General features: G+C 35.5%; 1 protein-coding gene across 2 annotated transcripts in view; it reads left to right on the top strand.

Annotated features, from left to right (window-relative positions):
* The window catches only part of GABRG2 (gamma-aminobutyric acid type A receptor subunit gamma2), a 103935-nt gene that overhangs the window by 18068 nt on the left and 61866 nt on the right, over positions 1–24001 (top strand). For both annotated transcript variants that reach the window (XM_008255357.5, XM_051843580.3), the window contains exons 2-5: positions 12449–12600; positions 14083–14150; positions 17297–17517; positions 20795–20877. In XM_008255357.5, coding sequence (XP_008253579.2) covers positions 12449–12600; positions 14083–14150; positions 17297–17517; positions 20795–20877 — 524 coding nt within the window. The remainder of the gene's footprint in view (positions 1–12448; positions 12601–14082; positions 14151–17296; positions 17518–20794; positions 20878–24001) is intronic.

The raw sequence follows: 24001 nt of genomic DNA on the forward strand, positions 1-24001 counted from the left end.
TAATAAAAGTACACTCTCCCTAAATTCCAAATTAAGCAATATTATTGAACAGTTTGATTCAAAAACTTTAAGGGATGCTCACAGAGAGCAATTAAAAAAGTATACTTATTTCCCAACCAATAATTTACTATTGAACTTAATCTGTGTATAGAAGACCCAGAAAGGTGATATTCCATTTAAAATCCAAAAACTAATGCAAAAATTGTGCACCAAGTGTACAAGAAGCCACAAAACTATTGAATTCAGAATATTTTCTTTCTCATAGGGAAATTTCAAAAATTTTAGGCTTACATACCTCATACTTTAGGAAATTTTACAAGATTCTCAACTGAAAATATTTTGGAAAATTTAGTGACTTGGTCTACAGATTAATAGTTTTGTTTGTAAGCTAAAATATAGGAAAATTGGCCTTTTTTGATATACAGTTGTATGAACTCTCAAAAAAAAAGCTTCTTGTTTCTTCTCCTTTGCAGCCACATTCTCCCCTTATCCTTAATTATTTGCAATAACTGATATGTTTACCATCGCTAAAGGTTCTCCTTTCAAGAATATTGTGTAAATAGAATCATACAGTTCACTTCACATATGGCCTTGAGATTCGTCTAAGTTACTGAGGTGTTAAGTAAGCACATGAAATGAGGCTTGCATCCTTAGCCATTAGTCGTTAAATAAATACAAATTTAAACCATAAGATTACCTATCTATCAAAATCAGCCAAATAAAAACAACACAGGCAATAACAAGGATTCAGGAGAATGTGAAATAATTGGAATTCTTAGGCATTGCTAATGGGAATAAAAAATGGTATACTTACTCTAGGGAACAACTTGGTAATTTCATATAAGGTTAAACAAGTACTTGACATATTTTGCAACAATCTCATTCTTAAATGTACATGAAATGATTAAAAACTGATATCCCAGAATAACAGATTTAAAGAACAATTTATTTTTTGCTTGTTTTTAGAAATGCTTACATTAAAATGAGCACATACATTTTTTTTTTAAAAAAACAAGTTTTTTTTTGTTTTGTTTTGTTTTGTTTTTTTTTTTTTGACAAGTAGAGTTATAGACAGTGAGAGAGACAGAGAGAGAAAGGTGTTCCTTCTGTGGTGCACTCCCCAAATGGCCGCTATGGCTGGCTGCACTGAGCCAAAGCCAGGAGCCGGGTACTTCCTCCCGGTCTCCCATGGGGTGCAGGGACCCAAGCACTTGGGCCAGCCTCCACTGCCCTCCCGGGCCACAACAGAGAGCTGGACTGGAAGAGGAGCAACGGGGACTAAAACCTGGTACCCATATGGGATGCCCGTGCCGCAGGCGGAGGATTAGCCAAATGAGCCACGGCGCTGGCCCTGATCACATAAGTTTTTAAACAAAATGGAGATTTCTTTGATTTGATTTGAAGGTACGCTTCTGATTGAATCATGGACATTTTGTGCTTACGTGTTCTGCTTTGATACAACTGGTGATCATGTACCTTTAGATACAGGAAAAATTAGGAAAAAGTCATGATAGGAAAGATGGGAAGGAAAAGCAAGGATTCCATGTGAGCCTAATCCTATAGTTGGTACACTGCTGTAGTAGCCCGTTGAGAAATGTATGGCATGCTATCCAGAAAAAAACAGTATATTTCCTGTTGTTACATTAAGATACTATCTCCATGATATGCATTCAAAATGAGTTAAGGCTTTTAGTTATATTTTATGGTAGAAGATCCAAGTCTGTAAATCTCCATAATATGCATTCATAATGAGTTGAGGCTTTTAGCCATATTTTATGATAAAGGATCTAAGTCTGTAAATTTATAAGCAATAGACACGTTTTGATTACAGAAAATTTTTATTTTCTTTTGAAATCTACATGCTGATTTAGAACATTCTCAACCTTGAAGTTAAATTAGGATATTTTCAAGTTCCACTTAGTTTTTATTAGCATTGTTTCAGAATTCCAGGAGAAAATGTATTTTGAAATTTCCAAACTGCACTCATATAATGCTACTTTGTTTTCATTCTCAGTGCACATTTTCTTAAATAAAGAAATAATTCCTAGTGGTGAAAATAGCACTTAGCTCATAAATGTGTGTGAATAAGCACAAATGGATAAATGAACACAAAATCTCTATGATCTAGAATATTTGCAATTTCTAGTTATGTTAGTTTACAGAGATAAAATACACCATATGTATAAAGCCATTGAGGAAGAAGAAAAGTATTAGCAATAAGACTTAAAGTTAAGAAGACAAGATAATTCACGTTTTAAAGTGAGCTTAAGACCTTGACTTAGAGAAAATATTTTGTTTATAAATAGTCAAATAGTCTTCTAGAATTGGCCTTGATAATTAGGACAGAGTTAGAACTGTCTGAATTTAAAGGTCAAGATACAGCACAATTCTAGAAAAGAAACAAAAAAGAGAAAAAAAATCCAAGAATTATTGTCACTCAAATATATGTGTACAAGTTGGTAAAACCCCTCTATGAAAGTGGAAATTTAATCAGCTACCTGAACAAATTAGCTTCCTCGTTCCACACATCTGAATATTGAAACAAAATTGGATTATTTCATTTCCTATTACCACAGAGTAGCTTTATAGCAATACAGATTTTCAGTAAATCTGGAATGTAATTGAATTTGATTCATTTGAAAATGCACCTGAATATATTACAGGTTTTGCATGCAATAGACCCAAACTTAATTTCCACATACTTTTTCTCAGTGATTTTTAAACTATCCTAAATACGGGCCGTTTACTTTTTTATTTATGTAACATGAGCAAGAAAATGTACAGGTTCTGTCCATCTGTGGCAAGTATGTGAAAAATCTGGAATGTTTCTGTATATGATCAAAAATTTTAGTGGTCCCTCAAAATATTTTGTGTTCTGCGTGAAAATATTCTTTCTACTCACTGGAAATGAGACTTAGATGGGAACAGAGAAACACTTTGTAGAAATAACTTTAACAGAAGTTGTAGGTGCTGTCAGACAGAGATTAGTCATGTTGTGTCATGTGAAAATGTTTTTGTTTTGTCTTGTAATGTTAATTCAGTGTTGCCTTTTCCTAACTCCAAGTTTTGCTGCTGCTGCTTTTTTTTTCTTGTAGCTTGACAAATAGATGAGAAGTGTTCTGGTATCAACACTGTACTTTATATTTCTTTCTACCAAAAATTTCATCTTGAATAAAAAAGTTTCAGATATAAGCTAATTAATCAAAGGATAAAGAAATATAAATCTATAATTATTAGGCATTATTTCCTAAATTCATCCACATTTTTGGGTTTTTGAAAAATGGTTTATTTATTTGAAAGGCAGAGTTATGGAGAAAAATAGAGAGAGAGAGAGAGAGAGAGAGAGTCTCCCATCAGCTGTTTCACTCCTTAAATGCTCAGAACTGCCAGGGCTCAGCAGGCTGAAGCCAGGAATCAAGAATTCCATCTGGGTTTTCCAGCTGAAGGTCATGTACACATTCTACATTTCCGCCTCCCAGGTGCATTAGCAGTTCCGGATCTGAAGTGGAGCAGCCAGGGCTTAGACTTGGACTCTGTTATGGGATGAGTCTTAACCTGCTGCAATACAGTGCCTTCCTTCTCTTGTGTATTCTTAACACATGACAGTCATCAAATGATGGATAAAAAGACAAAACATTTCCTCCTATATAATTTTTCTGTCATTAACTTTTAGTTTTTTCATTATTTCTGTGGTAAAATTGGTTTGGATATTCTTAATCAGAACATAGTTACAAGGATGGTTATTTGGGGCAGCGATTAAGATGTCAGGTGAGATGGCCACCATCCATGTGAGGGTGCCTGGGTTCCAATCCCAGCTCTGCTCTCAGCGATTCACTTTCCTGCTAATGCATAGCTTGGGAGGCAGCAAGTGATGGCTCAAGCAGTTGGGTCACTGCCAAACACATGGAAGAACTGGACTCATTTCCTTACTGCTGGGCATTTGGAGAGCGGAACATTGCTTTAGAACTCTCTCTATCCATCTGTCTTCCCTTCTCTGTCTCTCCGACTCTCCCATAAGCAAAATATTTTAAGGATATTTAAAAATGAACATAGCAAGAGTTATAGTATATGTATGTAATACTGTAATGAGAGAGATGATCTCTACAAATTACATTGATTTATTTTGTCATCATGTTATCGTTACAATCCAGTAACAATACTCATGTAGGTATAGTGTTTAGGTTTTGCCACCTCATAAAATAGAAACCACTGCCTGAGACCAACACACTATGGATTCTCTAGATTACTAGTGCATGACGTGAGTTATGCCAATTTTCCCAATGTCTTTCAGCCTGATGTGGAAGAAAGTCCCTAAAGGTTTTATTCTGTGGCAGAGTATTTACAAATGAGAAATCAAGAATACCATTTTCATCATTTTGTAAATAAAAAGCTAAACATTAAAGTTCTTTATAAATTAAACAGTAAATTACAAAAATGCCAGTTTAATAATTATCTATTGACATTTATTTCTCACCACAATGTTATCATCCACACTTTTATTTTTATTTTATCAATAACAAGATAGTTGAGATGAATTTAGAATTGGTTTCTTGTGTAACCATGTCTTTTTTTCATTTTTGTACAAACAATATGGAAAATGTATGTCAGTCGAGATTTCACATTCAGTGAATCAACAGCATTTAATAAAAGAATGATGCTAACATGCATTATAGTAATTATGATTATCACAACAGCATGTTAAGTAGGTACCTCGATTTAGTATTAGATATAATTGTTACATAGGCAAATGTATAAAGCATATGTTTATTAAGTTAATTTTCACAGGGTATTGTGCCAAGTACCAGGCAATTGCAATAATTTGGAAAATAACATTATGGAAAACTAAATCAGTTCTTGCTTTTTGGGGCCTAATATTTGCTTCCAGTCTGCACCCAAAGACTTAATTATTTCAAGCTTTTTTGTTGTAAAGTAAATTATACTGAAAGTATACAAGACAAAGTGTGGCAAAGCAGATTAAATTGCCACTTGTGATTTTGGCATTTCATATCTGGGTATTGGTTCCAGTCCCAGATTCTCTACTTCCCATCCATTTCCATGCCAATGTACCTGGGAACGTAGTAGAAGATTAGTCCAAGTTCTTGCAACCCTGATACCCATGTAAGAGACTAGGATGGAGTTCCTGGCTCCTGGCTTTGGCTGGCCCAGAACTGGCTCTTGGGGCCATATGAGGAATGAGCCAATGGATGAAAGGTATCTCTCTCTCTCTCTCTCCCTTCGCCTGTCATTTTGCCTCTCAAATAAATCTTTTTAAATGCATGACTTAAATGAAGCCTGATGGATTATCTATAAATTCAAATAAAAACCCATATAATTAGCAAACAAGTACAGAAATAAAATGTTGCCAGCACTCTGACAATATCCTCATCCACTTCTGAGTTTCTAACTTCTTTTTGTTAACCTCAAAGTTGGCTTGACTTTAAGAACTATCATTGAATTTTTCTAGCAATTAAATTTTATATAAACACAAATCCAGTAGATTTGTGGATGAATATGGATGTATTTACAGAATTTGGCTCAGATTTTTATTACACCAATTTATTTTGCTTTTGTCACAGTAGTGCACTAATTTATATTATATAAATCATCGTACTTAGTGAAATAAGCCAGTCAAAAGGACAAATACCATATGTTCTCCCCAATCTGTGGTAACTAACAGAGCACTAAAAGGTAATCTATAGAAGTGAAATTGACACTTTGAGAGGCTATGACTTTGAATAGCCCTTGTCTCGACTGTTGAGGAACAGATTTTGTTGTTGTTCATACTATTTGTTGGACTCTTTACTTGGTATAGAGTTAATCTTACGTATTTAAAGTTAATTGAAAATGGATCTCAGTCAAAAATAAGAATGAGAATAGGAGAGAAGGAGGAAGAAGGGTGGGAGTGCAAGTGGGAGGGAGGTTATAAGGTGGGAAGAATCACTATGGTCCTAAAGCAGTATTTATGAAATAGTACATGAGATGAAGTTTGTATACCTTAAATAAAAGGTTTCTGGGAAAAAAAGACTCAGAAAAAATATTCAATTATGGGAATATACTAAATATATATATATATATATTTTAAAGAAGTATTCATTTATTTGAAAGGCAGAGTTAGAGAGATCTTCCACAAGCATTTATTTGATATGTGTCTTGGGTAGTTTTTAATAAAATCAGTTTTCATTCTTCATATTTGAAAGTATGTCTAATAATTTATTTACATGGATAAACTCACTTATCAAAAGCTGTTAGTCTATTATCAAAAAGTTTAGATTCTTGAATTTAGTGTTTATAAGGAACTCAGTTTGTATATGGCAATTTACTGTCAGTGGTTTACTTCCCTGGCCTAACTCCACCCTCTGTACATATACACACTCATATGTACTCACCTACACACAGAAAACCCTTCCCTGTCCGACCGGTTTTGCACAGGTCACTTGTATGTCCTTATTTACATTTATAGCATCACACAGACCCCTGTGAGCCTCTACAAAACACATCAACCGGTGCCTCAGTACTGCAGTTCATGGAACACCGCAGTATCTTTAAACATCTTCCAGTTCTCACGAACAGTACAAGGTGGAGTCTATAACTGCCATGATGTGCTGAACTTCCTTTTCCCTCAGAAGATGTCAACTAACCCATTCTACTTGGTCCTACACTTTGTACCAAATTCTACCTTTGGCAATGGCTGGAGGGTGCTCTGTAAAATGAACTCGCTTACATGTGTGCCTGCCTTCTATAGTGTAGGCTGCTTTTCAAACAGGAAAGGCCTTTAAATGAGATAGCTTATCATATCCATGAGGTTAACACGTAAGCTTTTTGTTTTTGCTAAAGAGTATGGAGAGATCAAGTGATTAGTATCCATCTGAACATGAATAACTGTGTGTTAAAAGTGCCATATCTTTATTGGGTTCAAGTCTAAACTAATGCACTGTCCTAAGGGAAAATAAACTGGGGCAATCATTTGTTTTGTATGAATTTGCTTTTCAATTTATGCATAGTAGCAGAATTTTTAGTCATCATTTCTTTTCAAAGTCTTGTAGCAAAATGGTTATGAATTTTTTTATGAATGTTTTGATATTGGTAAACCAAAGCATCTCCTGGTAATTGTAATCCTATTTCATTTTTTATGAAAGGGGAATAATTATAGGAATGTTAGTATTTTAAGGATTAAATGAGAGAATGTGTTTATGTCTTTCAAGTGTTTCCTCTAACATAATGAATATTTAATAGTAGCCATTTTTTATATTATTATTTCTCTGAGTAAAATTGGTTAGCAAAAAAAAGTATTTTTTTCATACATATTCATTAATCACACCCTCACAGAGAGTAGACAAATCCATAAATACACATTGTGATAAGTCAGGTCAAAGAATCAATCTACTGCTTAGATCATATGACAGGTGAACTGGACAACAAATATGGGTAATAGTATCAGGGATAGCCTCTGAGAGTAGATGATGTTTTTGTTGAAATTAGAGAATAAGAAGTAAATCATGCCAAGCATTACATTCCAAGGTGGAGCAAAGAAAAGTTTGCAGGCAGAGAGGAATGAGTATGTCAGGGTACTACACTGCAGCATGGTTTCTGGAATTCAATGGATTCTCAGCATAATGATGCAATGAACAAGAACTTCTGTGTTAATAGCTTTGTACAGCAGGATTCCGATTGGACAAACTGACATGAATTTGGAGAGCAGAGGACTCCTGTGAGTGTGGCAAAAGGAAGGAGAGATTTTATTAGCTGTTAGTGGATATTTACACTATAGAAATAAATTAACAGAGTAGGAAATCGAATGCCTTAGAAATTTTAATAGAAATTATTGAAAGGCATTATTTTCCTGGCATGCATGTCTTGAGAGATTTAGTTTGAGATATAAATTAATCTGCATGTTACTCACTGCATCTATAAAATAAGAGTAAACCAAAACTGTACCAACAAAATATTAGTGAAACTAACATTATAAAATAGTGAAGCACTAACTATTTAAAATAGTTCAGGCTTAAAGCTAAGCAAGCTTTACAGGGGCACTGCTGGGCTCAGTGAGTAAAGCCATCGTCTGCAGCACTGGCATCCCACATGGGCATATGTTGATTTCTGTCTGCTCCACTTTCCATCTATCTTCCTGCTAACATGCCTGGGAAAGCAGAGGAAGTGATTGGGCTCCTACACCTACTAGGGACATCTGGAGGAAGCTCCTGGTTCCTGGTTTTGGGCCCCAGCCCTGGTAGTTGTGGCCATTTGGGGAGTGAACCAGAAGATGGATGATCTCTCTTTCCTCTCTGTCTCCCCTTCTCTTGCTGAAACTCTGACTTTCAAATAAATGAATGAATCTTAAAAAAATAAGCAACTTCTGATTTTATCTGCTTATTTGGCTATATTAGAGAACAGAAAATATTACATTCTATCTTTATGATGCTGAACACCAATGTTGAGGTATTCAAATGAAAAGACATTATTTCTCATTCAAATATTTTCTCCTCCACTGTGAGAGTGCAAGGACTTATTTTTCCCATAAAACACTAAAGCTTTATAAAAATTGATGGGAATTCAAAGTATCTGGGTAAAAATTTAAAATTCTAGAAATTGATTATTCTTCATACAGGCAAATATCAAAAATATATCCAACAATTCAAAAGTTTAGAATCATTGATAATGTGAGCAACCTCTCAATGAATAATGCCTATCCAATAGTTTTGTTCTATGAGCCATTTTTTTCCCAAATAAATTTTTGTTCCTAAATACAAACCCGAGTTCATAATGATAATCATCCCTAAAGTCAAAATGATTTATGAAGTTGTAAAACTAGAAATATAAATGAATAATCTGATTTACAACAGGGAGATTCATATTCAGAAGAGTGAAGACAAGAATCTGGGAATCTGTATTTTGAAAAGCCACTTCAGAATGTGTATACAGGACACACTGATTTATCATTGTGTGGGCAAGGATAAGCACCACTGATGTAATCACTATGGCTGAGATTCTCAATCATGTTTGTAAATCACTTTCAGAAGTCATTAAAATAATTACTCTAGTTAGGGAATCCGGGTGTGTCCAAGGACTTCGCATTTCCAGAAAGATTCCAGCAAATTCTGGTGCTGCTGGTCCAAGGCTCCTGGTCATCTCTGACCTTCTAACAGTGTGTTTAAGATTTTCAGAAGTGGGCCCGCGCTGCGGCTCACTAGGCTAATCCTCCGCCTTGCGGCGCTGGCACACCTGGTTCTAGTCGCGGTCGGGGCACCAGATTCTGTCCTGGTTGCCCCTCTTCTAGGCCAGCTCTCTGCTGTGGCCAGGGAGTGCAGTGGAGGATGGCCCAAGTGCTTGGGCCCTGCACCCCATGGGAGACCAGGATAAGTACCTGGCTCCTGCCTTCGGATCAGTGCGGTGCGCCGGCTGCAGCGCGCGGGTGGCGGCGGCCATTGGAGGGTGAACCAATGGCAAAGGAAGACCTTTCTCTCTGTCTCTCTCTCACTGTCCACTCTGCCTGTCAAAAAAATTAAAAAAAAAAATTTTCAGAAGTGAAACTCAACAACCTTTTTTGGATATCGCCTCTCAGAAATCATCACTCCAATGACAGAATTTATTTTACTGTGGTTAGTTAGTTAAAGAGTGATTTCATTTTCAGTTCTTTCTATAGGAGTTAAAACAACTAACGAACCAACCACCACCAACAACAACAAAAACACTTGAAGGGCATAGAAGTTCAAGTTTCACTTGCTCTCAGCCCACTCAGTTATTAAGTTATTTTTCTTTAGTTTTTATCAATCTATTTCTGCCCAGGCATTCTCATGGAGTTCACTTCTTTACAGAATGCCCCATCTATTGGTTAGACTTCATTATCCCTAAAGAGCCCATCTGTGAATGCAGAGGGTTTTACCACCAGATAGTTCTAGGACAAAAAACAGCCAACCTTGAATAAAGGACATTCTTTTTATAAAGAAAAAATATTTTAAGTGAAATATGAAAATGATCGATCCCAAATTCTGAAACAACCCTTTAATTTAGACCTCAAATGGGAAGGTTATAGAAAAGAAAAATCTTCTTTATTTATAATGCAGGGGCTAATTATTTTTCTTGCCAGGAAACATCTGTTTTCTGTTCTTCTCAGTCCATTATTAAATAAAAGCCTTGAACCACCGTCTATACATTTAGGTTGCAGTTACATGGCTGGAGCTGTTATAAATCTAGTAGTGGTCACTTTATTGCAATGTACTTATTTCCAGGACTATGTGTCAGGCACTGTACTAAGCACTTTTACAGATAAAGATTATTTTAACCTTACCTAAGAAGAGTGCTAATATTCTTTATATTTTAAGATGAGAACTTTAAGGCTTAGCAAGTTCATATAACTTTACCAAGGTCATCAAATATTAACTGACAGAGGAAAAAGTGAATCCAGAAGGCAGACCAAGTATGAGATCTTAATTTCTCTATTCAGTATTACTTTCTGACAGCTAAGTAGATATCCTGAAGTATGAAAAAAATCTATCACCAACACTTTTAATGAAATATCAATTAGACTATCAATTTGGCATCCAGTAGGTGACGACTCTGTGAAAATTACTAGTGCAATTCCAGAACACATCATTCCTTGTAAACAAGCACCTCTTATTTGCTCACTCCAAGTATGGCACAGAATTGTAATAACAATAATATAGCATTATTATTTTTAAATTATATATGTATTTATTTATATGGTTTGGTGCAATAAATGAGAAAAACCGAAGAATTCAATACATATCCCCTTCCACTGAAGAAATGACAGAGGGGGTAGGGCAGAGAAATGGAAGAGAGATCAATATTTGATTTGCAGGCTTACTTCACAAAGCCAGCAACAGTCAGGGCCAAGCCAGGCTGAAGGCAGGAGCCCAGAAATCAATGTAGATCTCCCATGTGGGTTGCAGGGACCCAGGTACTTAAGTCATCATCTGATGCCTCCCTGAGTGTGCATTAGCAGTAATCTGGATTGGAAACGAAGGAACCAGGACTCAAATCAGGCATTCTGATTTGAGATAGACATGGATCTTAATTACTTTGCCAAACATCCACCCCATTCATCTTCTAACCTTATTCTCACACTAGGTAAATCACTTGATCATTTTAATTCTATAATATTTAACCATTGATATACACTCGCACATATGTAAATATGCACACACATATATGTGCACATACATTCAATATGTATAACATAGCTTTGTTTATATGTATATACATACTTATCAATGCCTGAGTATGACTGAAGATACATGGTAAATTTCAGTTGAGTATATACATTCAAGGCAATGTAGTGATGCTTTGCTAATTGATGGGACCAATTATACAGTATATAATTAGAAAAATGGAAGATAAAGATGGAAAGTGAACTTTATATTTTAACTATGCATTTTTAATTATATTTAAACCACAAAAATAACAAATATCCACTTAGCGCTAAGAAATCCAAATAACATCACTGCAAGGGTTTGTGTCAGTCCTGCATCAGGAAAATATAATAATCTTGTATGTGGGAAAAGAAGGGTATCCAATGTACATCAGGGGAATAAACAAACTAAGGGAATTTTATTCCCACTCCACAGTCACTCTTAGCTTCCAACCTAAAGGTGGCAGTTTTCTGATAGGTTTGGGAAAACAAGGGGCTTCAAAAATGTAATTAAAAGTTAATATTTATTAATTCCTATTAGACTGAATCACAGGAAGGTATATGTTCAGTCAACACAGGTGATTTCATTTCTCTGATTGTCATTCATTAGCCATGCATATGAGTTTCCAGCTTATGAACCTCTCCTGTAATAAAGAGTGGTTTAGAGTATAGAGCTGCATTTTTCTTCCTAGTACCCACGTTCTTAACAATCAAAGATAAATGAACCGCCTTTGCTTTCAGTGCTAGTGAGGGGCAAAAATACACACACCCTGGGGAAAGAAAAGACAGCAAGACTGTGCTCTCCTTCGTAGTTCCGTTGAGGGGGGAGAGGCATGTCTGGTGGTTTGTGGGAGTGAATCTAATTATCAGTCTTTTACTTTCATTAATAGGTTGGAGCAAGTTAACTTCTCCAAGGAAGTAGAAGTAGGCATTACGCCTGAATTCTTAGACTACATCATGATCATTTAAAAATCCCTTTCACAAAAATAGTGTTTTTTTATAGCTCCTTCATAAGGCAAGCAGGGAGGGTATCAAATATAGGAAAGAAAACTAACTGATAAAATACTGTATATTTAAAGATGGGAAAGTAAACCATTCTAGAACACTGGACAGTACACTTTATATAATTGCCCCCTCAGTCTGCAGTGTAATTAGTGAGACTAACCATCAAATGAGAATTCTTACTTTTCTGTTTATTCCTGTAATACTGCTTCATTTCCATTTTTCCACCAGTGTTCTGTGGGTAAAAGTCAACCTAAGTGTAACCTATGCTTTTGTTGATTAATATTTCTGTTTTCTTAGCTTCACTAGCCAAAAATCTGATGATGACTATGAAGATTATGCTTCTAACAAAACATGGGTCTTGACTCCAAAAGTTCCCGAAGGTGATGTCACCGTCATCTTAAACAACCTGCTGGAAGGTTATGACAATAAACTTCGACCTGATATAGGAGGTATATTAAAGTTTTTTGGGATGCTATAGATAGAAACACATAAACATGTCTTCCTTGTTTAAAGAAAATTTGGATTAGTTCATGAACCAGAAGGCTTTAAATTATACTTTGATTAAATGATGTAAAAACTAGGTAAAGAGTGAATAAATAGCATTAGACTTGAAGGTCAGAGGGGTATTGATACGTTCACAATGAAGAAATATGAATCACAATTGTAGCTTGGGAGTTAAAAATTCAAATTATTCTAGATAAGACAGGCTGAAGCTGTAGAAAAGTGACAATCTCCTTATGAAGTAATGTATTTAAAACAAAAACAAAAACATGGTAAAAAGAGGATGCATTGGCTACCTGTTGCTGTGTAGCAGCCAACCACATTTCAGTGGCATATAACATCCAGAATTTATTGAGCAATTGGCCGAGTGATGGACTAATCTACACTCAGTTAAACCGGGGCACATGGGGCCAGCAGACTAGCAAGGAGACTCCTTCTCATGGCAGCACAGAGAGTAAGAGAGAAAGTAGAGCTTAGAAGGCTTAATGCCTAGGCTTAGATCTGGCTCGGTCACATTTGTTACTGTTATCATCAGTCCACATAAGTCAGACTGTCAAGCCCAAAGTCCAGACCCAGAAGAATAGTTTGAACTGAGGTGAAAGCAAGAACATGGATGCTAGTAATGGTGAAAACTGAAATCTGCCACAGAGTAGGACATAGCATGTTTACGGAAAATGATTAAATGTGAGACAGGTATACTTGTTCACTTGAAGCCCAAAATATTATGAATCTTTGTTCATTTAATATTAAACGAAAATGGAGCACATGCATATGACCCAGGGTGTTAGGTTACAGATTTTAGTATCGTCCACTCTGACAAACAGAGGTGTAATGGGCATCCATATGGTTTCCTTAAATTATCTGTGGGATGACAGCACACCATAAACCATGGAGGAAGATTGATTTTGTGTTGTTTAGAAGTGTGGGAGGATAAAGTGGTCATAAAAAGGAATCAACAGGGAGCAGTGCTTCAAAAACAATTTGTTTCATTTGTTCTTTATGTCTACTTCTTGCTTCTAAAGCATGATTTTTTTTTTAGGACACTAAGTAATTAGGTTTTAATATGGGTTAAGTCAAGTTACAATGCAAAAATAGATTTCAGGGCTTGAAAAGTGATGAAATTCAAGATATCTGAAAGAAAGGTGAAGAAAACCCAATAGCAGAGTTTTCTGATTACTTTATGTTCATACAGTTTTAAAAGGTAATTAGTTTCAAACTCCACCTTGCTTGTTTTATTTTATTTGCATCCTTACAAGGAGATATTTGGTTGTAAACAAAATAATTATTAATATGCTGTGAATAAATAACTGCTTCCAACTTTACTGTGAATAAATTACTTCTAATATAACCACATAAACCTGTTTTAAAAAAGACTGAAGCATTAAAATTCTGTGTTTCTCCATACATACATACCTATGTTCTCTTTACAGTGAAACCAACATTAATTCACACAGACATGTATGTGAATAGCATTGGTCCCGTGAATGCTATCAATATGGTGAGTTTCATAATAAAATTTGTTTTATTAGATATTTCAGAGGAAATGTGGGGCAATGGAAATAGTATGGAACAGGCCAACAAAAAACAAATAGATTCAAGACTTTAAAGAGAAAAGATAATCTTTCAGATTCCCTTTTCACTCTCTCTTGTAATGTGAAGATAATTAAAGTTTGAAGATTTTTTTAAATCAAGAATTAAATGTCACTATGCATGTGTGTATGTAAGAGAGAATACTAGACTATCAGAATTCAACAATTATTGTGTACCCACTCAGTACTATTGACTACAAAATAAAACATAGGATTCCACAACATTTTAGAATATTGTTAGTATAGAGATAATACAGTTTGTTTCAAAACAGAGATGTTTCTCAAAGGAAATACTGCATAAGAAATAATAATAGACATAACTTTGTTCTTGTACAATACTTTCTACTCAAATCTGAAAAAAGAACCTAGACTGAGTTCCTAACAGAATATAATATAGTAACATATAGTATAGTATAATATAATATATTGTAATATGATGATATCAAAACTTTAAAACAATAATACCAACACTTTAAAACTAAGTTAATAATAGACTCTTTGTTAGATCAGTGAAACATTAATTGCTGTCAGTATGGATGATGACAAAATGTATACCACCACCTGCACACTCCATGCAAGTATGTTTGCTTGTTTAATCAATAAATCCTTCTAACATGTTGCTTACTTACAACTAAATTTTCAAGATCTTTAGCATTCTGATATAAACTGTATATACCCTGGAAGTAAAAGTTAGAGTTTACCCAAATTAAGAACTTTTGTTTTAGAATAATGGTCCTCAGAACTCTTCCAGGATTATAGTGTATGAAATTCTAATTTTAAGAATCAAAACTTTTCATTTGTGCTTATTTTGCTTTTTTAAAATTTCAATCACAATGTATGAGGATTTAATTACTTTATCCCCTAGCCTATCACTAATTACTTTACAAAGGATTTCATAAATCATTTTCCGTTCTTGGTATCTGTGATTCATAAATCATGAACAAAAGTGACATGGTTTATTCCAGGAGGAATGAGACTTGGTGACAGATAGTACTGGGCTAGAACAGAGTAAAATGTGAATGAAGTAAAGGAAGAAGATTCTAGACTAACCCTGATAGGCTATGTATTCCGAAAAAAATCAGTATCTCCTTTCTTTATGTTCTTCAATATATATTTAAGAGGTAAGCCTAGGGCATTGGACTATGAAACATGGATAAGTTCTCCTCCCCTAAGCTCTTGTATTCTAAGAAATTTTCCCCTTTATAGACATAATTCAAACCAAGTTATAAAACAATATAAGACATACTTAGGGCCACTTCATTGGAATGATATAAATACCAAATAATTTAACCTTTTATTATAATAGTTTATTTTTATTGTTCTTGTAAGGCAGTTTACTAAATAAGATGATGCATGAAAAATGTTTAGCCAGAGGATTTGGCACAAAATAAGTACATGCTGAATAATAATATCAAGAAGAAAAAAATGATAGCATTTTTATTAACAATTGGGAGATAACTAATGATGATGATAGGGAACAAAGGAAATATTTAAATTAACTGTTCATTTGTAAATGTGAAGGAAATAAGGAAGAGACAGGTTAGAATTCAAGTGAACTCTGGTTCTTACAGCCTACATATCACACCATACCTGCTTTTCTTGAACGGAGTCAAACCACTTTCCACCTTAGTGATACATACTTGAGGGAAGTCATTTGTCAATATAACAGGTAAGAATATACTTTCTGAGAGGTATTAGCACATAATAAAATTATTTCAATTGATCAGCTTCATCTTTTTTAGAGAAAAGAATAATACAAAATTTAATAATATGTTTCAGTAGGTATTTCCATTTGCCAGTTTTGGGACACTGCATTCTATGTGTGTTTACCTTTTCTGTTCTTTTTTTTTTTTAAGATTTTATTTATTTATTTGAGAGGTAGAAATACAGACAGTGAGAGGGAGAGAGAGAGAAAGGTCTTCCTTCTGTTGGTTCACTCCCCAGATGGTCACAACGGCCGGAGCTGCGCTGATCCGAAGCCAGGAGCCAGGAGTTTCTTCCTGGTCTCCCATGTAGGTACAGGGGGCAAAAGACTTGGGCCAACTTCTATTACTTTTGCAGGCCATAGCAGAGAACTGGAATGGAAGAGGGACAGCAGAGACTAGAACCAGTGCCCATACAGGATGCTGGTGTCACAGGCGGAGGATTAACCTACTGTACCACACAGCCAGCCCATAACCTTTCTATTCTAACATGACACAACCAGCTAGTTTCTTGAGGATTTCCATTTTATTATAACACAACGGATCCTTAAGATCTTCAGCTTAGGACTTTTTTCTTTTTCTTTTCTTTCTTTCTTTTTTTTTTTTTTTTACTTCTGGACTTTGATTTTCTTAGATTATAGTTTTGAACCTAGAAAATGTTGTTTCCCTGGAAAAATTGAACAATGTCTGAAGGTCATATTAGCTTTTATGACTTTGCTGGGATGGGGGATTGCAAATGTCATCCTGTGAGTAGAGCTCAAGGATGCTTCTAAACATCCTACAGTCCTCCACAACAAAGAATTAGGTGGCTTAACATATCGTGACAAACTCTATAGATACATAAGGTGAAGGATTATATCAAAGTTATGTTCTTTTGCCAAATTCATTTAGATCGGTCAAATTTTTCATAAAAATATCAAAGTGGTCTCAAAAGATGGGTGAGGCAGTAGGTTTCTTCCAAACTGTTTCAAAACGAAGTAGGCCTGCCTATACTGGCAATGAAAAAGAATGAGACAGACAGGGTCAGGCACTACGGCATGGCAGGTGAAGTTCTCGCCTGAGGTTCCCACATGCTGTATTCAAAAGCCTGGGCTAAGCTCCGCCTCCACGTCCTAGCCAGTTTCTTGCTAAAAAACCTGACAGACAGCAGATTCTGATACTTGGGTCCCTGCCACATTTGCGGGAGACCTTAAGCTCCTGGTGTTGGCCTGGCCCAGCCCTGGCTGTTTCAGGCATTGTAAAGCAAACTAGGCGACAGAAGATCTTTTGTTTTCTCTCCTTATCTGTCCACCTACTTACTAGTTTTTCTGTATTAAATTTTTCTCTTTTGTGCTTTTTTTTATTTAAAATAGGAATATACAATTGATATATTTTTTGCTCAAACATGGTATGACAGACGTTTGAAATTTAACAGCACCATTAAAGTCCTCCGACTGAATAGCAATATGGTGGGGAAAATCTGGATTCCAGACACTTTCTTCAGAAACTCCAAAAAGGCTGATGCACACTGGATAACCACTCCTAACAGAATGCTGAGGATCTGGAATGATGGTCGAGTGCTCTACACCCTAAGGTAATGTTTTGGAAAAAGGAAAGGACTAACTATTGGGAGTAAACAAAAAATTATCTACATCACAGTTGACATGTGTGATCAATACTAGTATATAATGTCACAAATTAGTTTTTCTTTGTATTGTTAAGAGCCTTTTTGAAGCCCTAATCATAGATAGAACTTATTTTTTTATGATTGCTGTGAGACGGTTGTTCTTTCACTCATGATATGAAATTCCCCATGCCTCTGCAAGATTCATACTGGCAACAACCCTGGCTGTTACATGTGAAGTCCTGCTGCTTTAGAATACGCAACTAAAACATTCATCCTTGTAATCATCAATTTTTATGTTCAGTTAAATCTTCATTTCAATGAAAATCATAACCGAAGGAGCATTTTTTATATGGAGATCTCCATACATCCTTCTCTTTTTAGCTATTCGATGGCAAACATCTAAAAACCATATCTTCCATTTCCTGGCACCTCACTTCCCATTACACTGATAGGATATTTTTATTTAACTTACTCTCTGTTTTGGGAATACAAATCTTTTGGGAAAAATTGAAGGAACTATTTTACATCTTCTGAACTAAATTATTAGGTAACATTTAGAATTTTTTCTATTTACATCACTTTATACCAGTATCTTAGGGTTTCTTAAAGTGTTTATTTATTTATTCAACAGGCAAAGAGAGAGAGAAGCAGAGACCCTTCACTTCCACTGGTTCATTACCCAAATTCGTTTAGTGGCCTTGCATAGGACAGGAGCTAAAGGCAGGAGCTGAGAACTCAATCCAGGAGTTCAGTGACTTGACCTGTCACCACTGTATCCCAGGATCTGGGAAGCTGCAGTCAGGAAAAGGAGCTGGCAATCAAACTCAGGTACTCTGATGTAGGATACAGGCATTTTAACAAACTCCATTACCTCTAGGCTAAACACCTGCCCCATGCATTTAAAATAATTTTACCCTGAAGTTTCTCAATGATAAGACTTTGTTAATAAGTAGCGAAGTATGCAGGTAGATAGATTTAGGAAATAAACAAATCTGGTTTTGATTCTTTTTATCTTGTTATCTGTATGAAAAGGAGCAACTGTTTACAATTTCTGCCTACAAGGAATTAGGGGAAGCTAACTGTGGCAGGGGTATTGCTGATGGAAGACATTTCAGAACCTTATCTGCACAGTAAGCCTGATGTTTGGCCTTGGTAACAGCCCTGGCAGCACCTTGTTCCTTTCTCCTCTTTAGGCTGGCACTACAACTGAACAAATACTTTTGCCTTTCATTTAATTTCTATAAAACTTATATTGTGATTTTTATGTTACAGAGTTGTTATAAAGATGAAATAGGTCATATGATAATTGCTTAACAGGGATCCTGAAACATAATAAACATAACATTAAAAATTTCTGTTTACATTTTCAATAAAAATAATAATGTGATGCTTCTAGGTATTGACATTCTAGAACTTGTAGCTTCTAAATTACTTATGTTAAAGGCACTCATTGGTATATTTTAATGCTTCATAGAATATTAAACATACGGAATAGAACTCTTTAAAATGGTTCTACAACCTGTATCAGTATTATATCAGTTACTAAAAAATTGGTCATAATCACAAAAGAAATTCACTACCCCTAGTTTGTATTTGTCATGACCTTCTAAATTAGAGAGGAAGTAATGACTGGAACTTGATCTAGTGGAAATCAAAGTCTGTGTGAGAAATAAAAGCTCTCTCTAGATTTTGAAATGTAAAGTCAGACTATCTCAAGTCCCTTTACTGTTTTCAGAACACTGCAGTTATTTTTTGAGCCCTGTTAATTTGAGGAATTACAAAAATAGTTAACTATGGAAGCTAACTCAAAAATGTCACTCATGGGAGGCTTGCGTTGCAGCGTAACAGATTAAGCTGTTGCCTGCAACGCCTGCATCCCATATGATTGCTGGTTTGGGTCCTGCTACACTTCCCACCCAGCTCCCTGCTAATGTGCCTGGGAAAGCAATGAAGGATGGCCCAAGTGTTTGAGCTACCGCACCCATGGGGGACACCCAGAAGAAGCTCCTGGCTCCTGGCTTCATCCTGGCTTAGCCCTGGTCATTGCAGTCATCTGGGGATGAACCAGTTGGTAGAAGATTTTCTCTCTGTCTCTCTCTTTCTCTCTCTGTAACCTTGACTTTCAAAATAAATAAAATAAATCTTTTTAAAAAAAGTCACTCAAGTGAAGGAGATTCATTTAAGGTATGAGTGGTTACCAATCTATATAGAGAGATGATTTTATTCTGGTTACTTATCTGTAATGAGGTAAGTATATATGTCTGTGGGTGCACGCATAGATTTAAGTATATATCTGTGTCTGTTTTTCTAGCTTCAATAAAATTTATTTTTAGTAATACTAGTTAAATTTGGAGAAAAATGCTAATAAAACATCAAATTTAATTGTAATTTCATTTTAAATAAAACTAATCTTTTAAAGAATATATAATTATTAACAATGATTAAAATAATTTTCATAAAATACCCTTTATATATTTGAATGGTAATGTATGTACATTGCAGGAAATATAGCCAACAAATATGAAATTTTAAAAATTTTCCATTCATCATCATAACAATTTGGTATTATGGTCATACTCCTCCAAAAGTGGTCAAAACATCTGGACTCCTTTAAATCCCCCTCTCTTGGAGTCAGACTGAAACTAGCAACTCAGAGAATTTCTATGCTTTAATAAGTACTGAAGAGACAAAATAACTGAGACACACTGAAGTCTTCAAATATGTCTATGTATACACACACACACACACACACATATATATATATACACTAAAGCAATTTAAAACTAACAGCTAACAAGTACTTACAAACAGAAGGTCCTGCTTTAATTGGTAGACAAGATCTGAAAATCATCAGCATTCATTTACATGCAAAGGGTAAATGAGTTTAAGTTCTTAAAACAGTTTGTTCTGTTAAGTAATTGTTAAATGTATTCAGTGAGAAATCTCATATGTGTGCAATTAATTTGTCAAAAAACACTGCAAAACACAACAAATGAAATTTTATACAGTAATATATTTCAAGTGAAAAGGGTTGAGGTAAATGACTTATTATTCCTTGGTCTGGGAATATGAGAAGATTACAATAAGTCTTACATAATTTTTTCCTGGACTTTATGAATTTCTTCAGTGAAGATCACTTTGTGTTACCAATCAGAAAATACATGCTCCAGGATTAAAAACTAATCATCATTAGAAATGTGCTAATGTACATTTTAAAAATTATGTCCAAAATGTTTCTATTTAGGTTGACAATTGATGCTGAGTGCCAGTTACAGTTGCACAACTTCCCAATGGATGAACACTCCTGCCCCCTGGAGTTTTCCAGTTGTAAGTAGTTATCTTTCTGTATTCCATATGTCCTATCAGCTGTAATCTTTCTGATTTCAATCTCAATTGAAGAGAATCAGAGATTTGCAATATTGCATTCATTGTATTGTTAATTGTGAGTATTTTAACAATAGTAATCACAATTCCCTCAAAAGAATGGATCTATTTTATCAGTAATTACAAATTGATTTCATTGAGTTGTAAACTTTTAATAAACTAGCATTGCTTTCCTGGAGAGCTCTGTCAAGATGGATTTTTTAAAAATATTTACTTATTTATTAGAAAGACAGAGTTAGAGAGAGACAGAGGCAGAGAGAGAGAGAGAGAGAGAGAGAGATCGATCTTCCATCTGCTGGTTCACTCCCCAACTGGTTGCAATGGCCAGATCTGGGCTGATCTGAAGCCAGGAGTCTGGAGCTTCTTCCAGGTCTCCCATGTGGCTCCAGGGACCCAAGGACTTGGGCCATCTTCCACTGCTTTCCCTGGTCATAGCAGAGAGCTGAATTCCAAGCAGAGCAGCTGGGACTTGAACTGGTGCCCATATGGGATGCCGACACTGCAGGTAGTGGCTTTACCCAATATGTCACAGTGCCAGCCCCCAAGATGAATTTTAAGGTCAAGCATGGACTCAAAGAAAAGGTATAGTCATTGATCATTCATTTTCTACTCTTTCCTCCAATGGACTCAAGAGGGGAGTTTTCTGGCATATTATTGCTCTGTTTTACAAAAATACTGTTTGTTTCTATTTTATATAAAATATATATGTATATATATATATATAAAATGCTTGATATGCTACTTAGCACACAATAAAATTCTCTAAAGGTACTATTTTTATTCATTTATTATCAGATAATATAACATAAGCGGATTTATGATGATTCTTAACATAGACTTAAGCTTTAGTAACCTAGGTGTTGTATGTTGAGTCATAAACAGGTAAGCCTATTTCCTCAAAGTCAGCCTTATCATTTCATCTTAGGTCCCTTATCTCCTCCTTGTTTTTGATTTGCCAGTTGTACATGAAAAATACAGTGAAAATCTGATTATAGATTTTAGATTTGTATTTTTATAAATGTAATTTCCCAGCCAGAGAGTAAATGTGACTTATAAGAAACAACTAAATATAGGAATAGTTAAAAAAAATCAATGATAGGGAAGCCATGATCTGATCATTATATCAGTTTCATAGGGAACCAGAAGAAAAATGTCACTGTGCTGCATACAAATTTAGAAAAAAATTTCCTTTATAAATCTTCTTCCACAAATACTTCATCCAAGAGTGGAATATTTCCTTATAAAGTTAAAGCTTCTCTGAATTCACAGAGATAACCTTCTTACCTTTTAATTTTCCTAGTGGGGCTATTTTTCTCCCGAGTCAGGTTTTAATACATCCTGTAATAAACACGCACACACACACACACACACACACACACAATAGTGCTTAGGGATACTCTTGCTTTTCTTCTATGCTTGTTTAATAAACATATAATAAACATGTTATTGAATCAAACGGATAGGAGAAATTATATGGTATTTTATTTCAAGTAGTCAATGAGTACCTATAACCAAGACTCATCTATATAAGGTTATTAGTAGACAAATAGTTCAGATGCTATCTAGTTTTTGTTTATTCAGTTTTACTTGGAAAAAATTTATCCTGCAGGTTACTTAATAATGTTTATCTTCCCAAAATATGCATTGGTCATCTTGGGCCAATGTTGTGGTGCAGGAGGTTGAGCCACTCCTTTCAACGCCTACTTCCCACATCGGAGTCCTGGTTCCAGTCCCAGATGATCTGCTTCCTATCCTGTTCTAGGCTAATGTGTCTGGGAAGGGAGAAGAAGATGATCCAAGAACGTGGACCCCTACCATCTAGATAGAAGACTAAGATGAGGCTGGCGCCACGGCTCACTAGGCTAATCCTCCGCCTTGCGGTGCCGGCACACCAGGTTCTAGTCCCGGTTGGGGTGCCGGATTCTGTCCCGGTTGCCCCTCTTCCAGGCCAGCTCTCTGCTGTGGCCAGGGAGTGCAGTGGAGGATGGCCCAGGTGCTTGGGCCCTGCACCCCATGGGAGACCAGGAAAAGCACCTGGCTCCTGGCTCCTGCCATCGGATCAACGCGGTGCGCCGGCCGCAGCGCGCCGGCCGCGGCGGCCATTGGAGGGTGAACCAATGGCAAAGGAAGACCTTTCTCTCTGTCTCTCTCTCTCACTGTCCACTCTGCCTGTCAAAAAAAAAAAAAAAAAAAAAAAAAAAAAAAGACCAAGATGGAGTTCCTGGCTCCTGGTTTCAGCCTGGTCCAGACCTGACTGCTGTGACCATTTGGGGAGTAATCTAGCAGTTAGACAATCTCTCTCTCTCTCCCTCTCTCTGTCACTCTGCCTTTCAAATAAGCAAAATAATTCTTTAAACACAATTTTAAATATCTAGAAATACATACATTGGTCATCGATTTCATGAGATAAATACTTATGTACTATTGTTATTCCTATAAAGAAACAAATTAAGAGAAAAAAAATTAAGAAAATTCCCCAGGATGTTATGACTAGGAAACCCCTTCATTATCTTATCTCTCTGTGTAATATCCTTTTCATGAAGACTTTCTGTTCTCTTTGTATCAAGGTCATTGCCATCTTCCCATTAGCATTTCTACTTACTGGCTTTGATTTTATATTTCTATGTATTTTAAAACGGAATCTCAACAAACTGAGAGATGGCAATATAGATACAAGTCATTGAGTTTTTTTCCCCACCATCTTCCATCCTGCTCTAGAAAGGAATTTGGGTCTCTTCTCTCTCATTTACTATATGACTTGCAAAATCTCGTTCTAGTGATTATCCTTCACCATGACACACCATTGTGCCTATCTTCTATTTATTATATACTGGTCAGTTCTTACACATTATTCAGGTGATGTAAAGTATGAGTACTGTATATAGAATATATGAAACTATGTATAAGTATAGCATACTTTTTATGCAATTTAAGTAATTTTCAAGGGTAATTTTGAGAATTCTACGTTCCACTAGGATGTAATATCATGGCATTTATTTCACCTATTGCTATGTCCTTTAATCCTGGATCCTCATCTCATTTACTAGTCTCTGTCAGTACTTACCTC

Source organism: Oryctolagus cuniculus, chromosome 6 (assembly GCF_051225735.1).
Source record: "Oryctolagus cuniculus isolate XC-2025 breed Fujian yellow rabbit chromosome 6, ASM5122573v1, whole genome shotgun sequence".
NCBI classification, from domain to species: Eukaryota; Metazoa; Chordata; class Mammalia; order Lagomorpha; family Leporidae; genus Oryctolagus; species Oryctolagus cuniculus.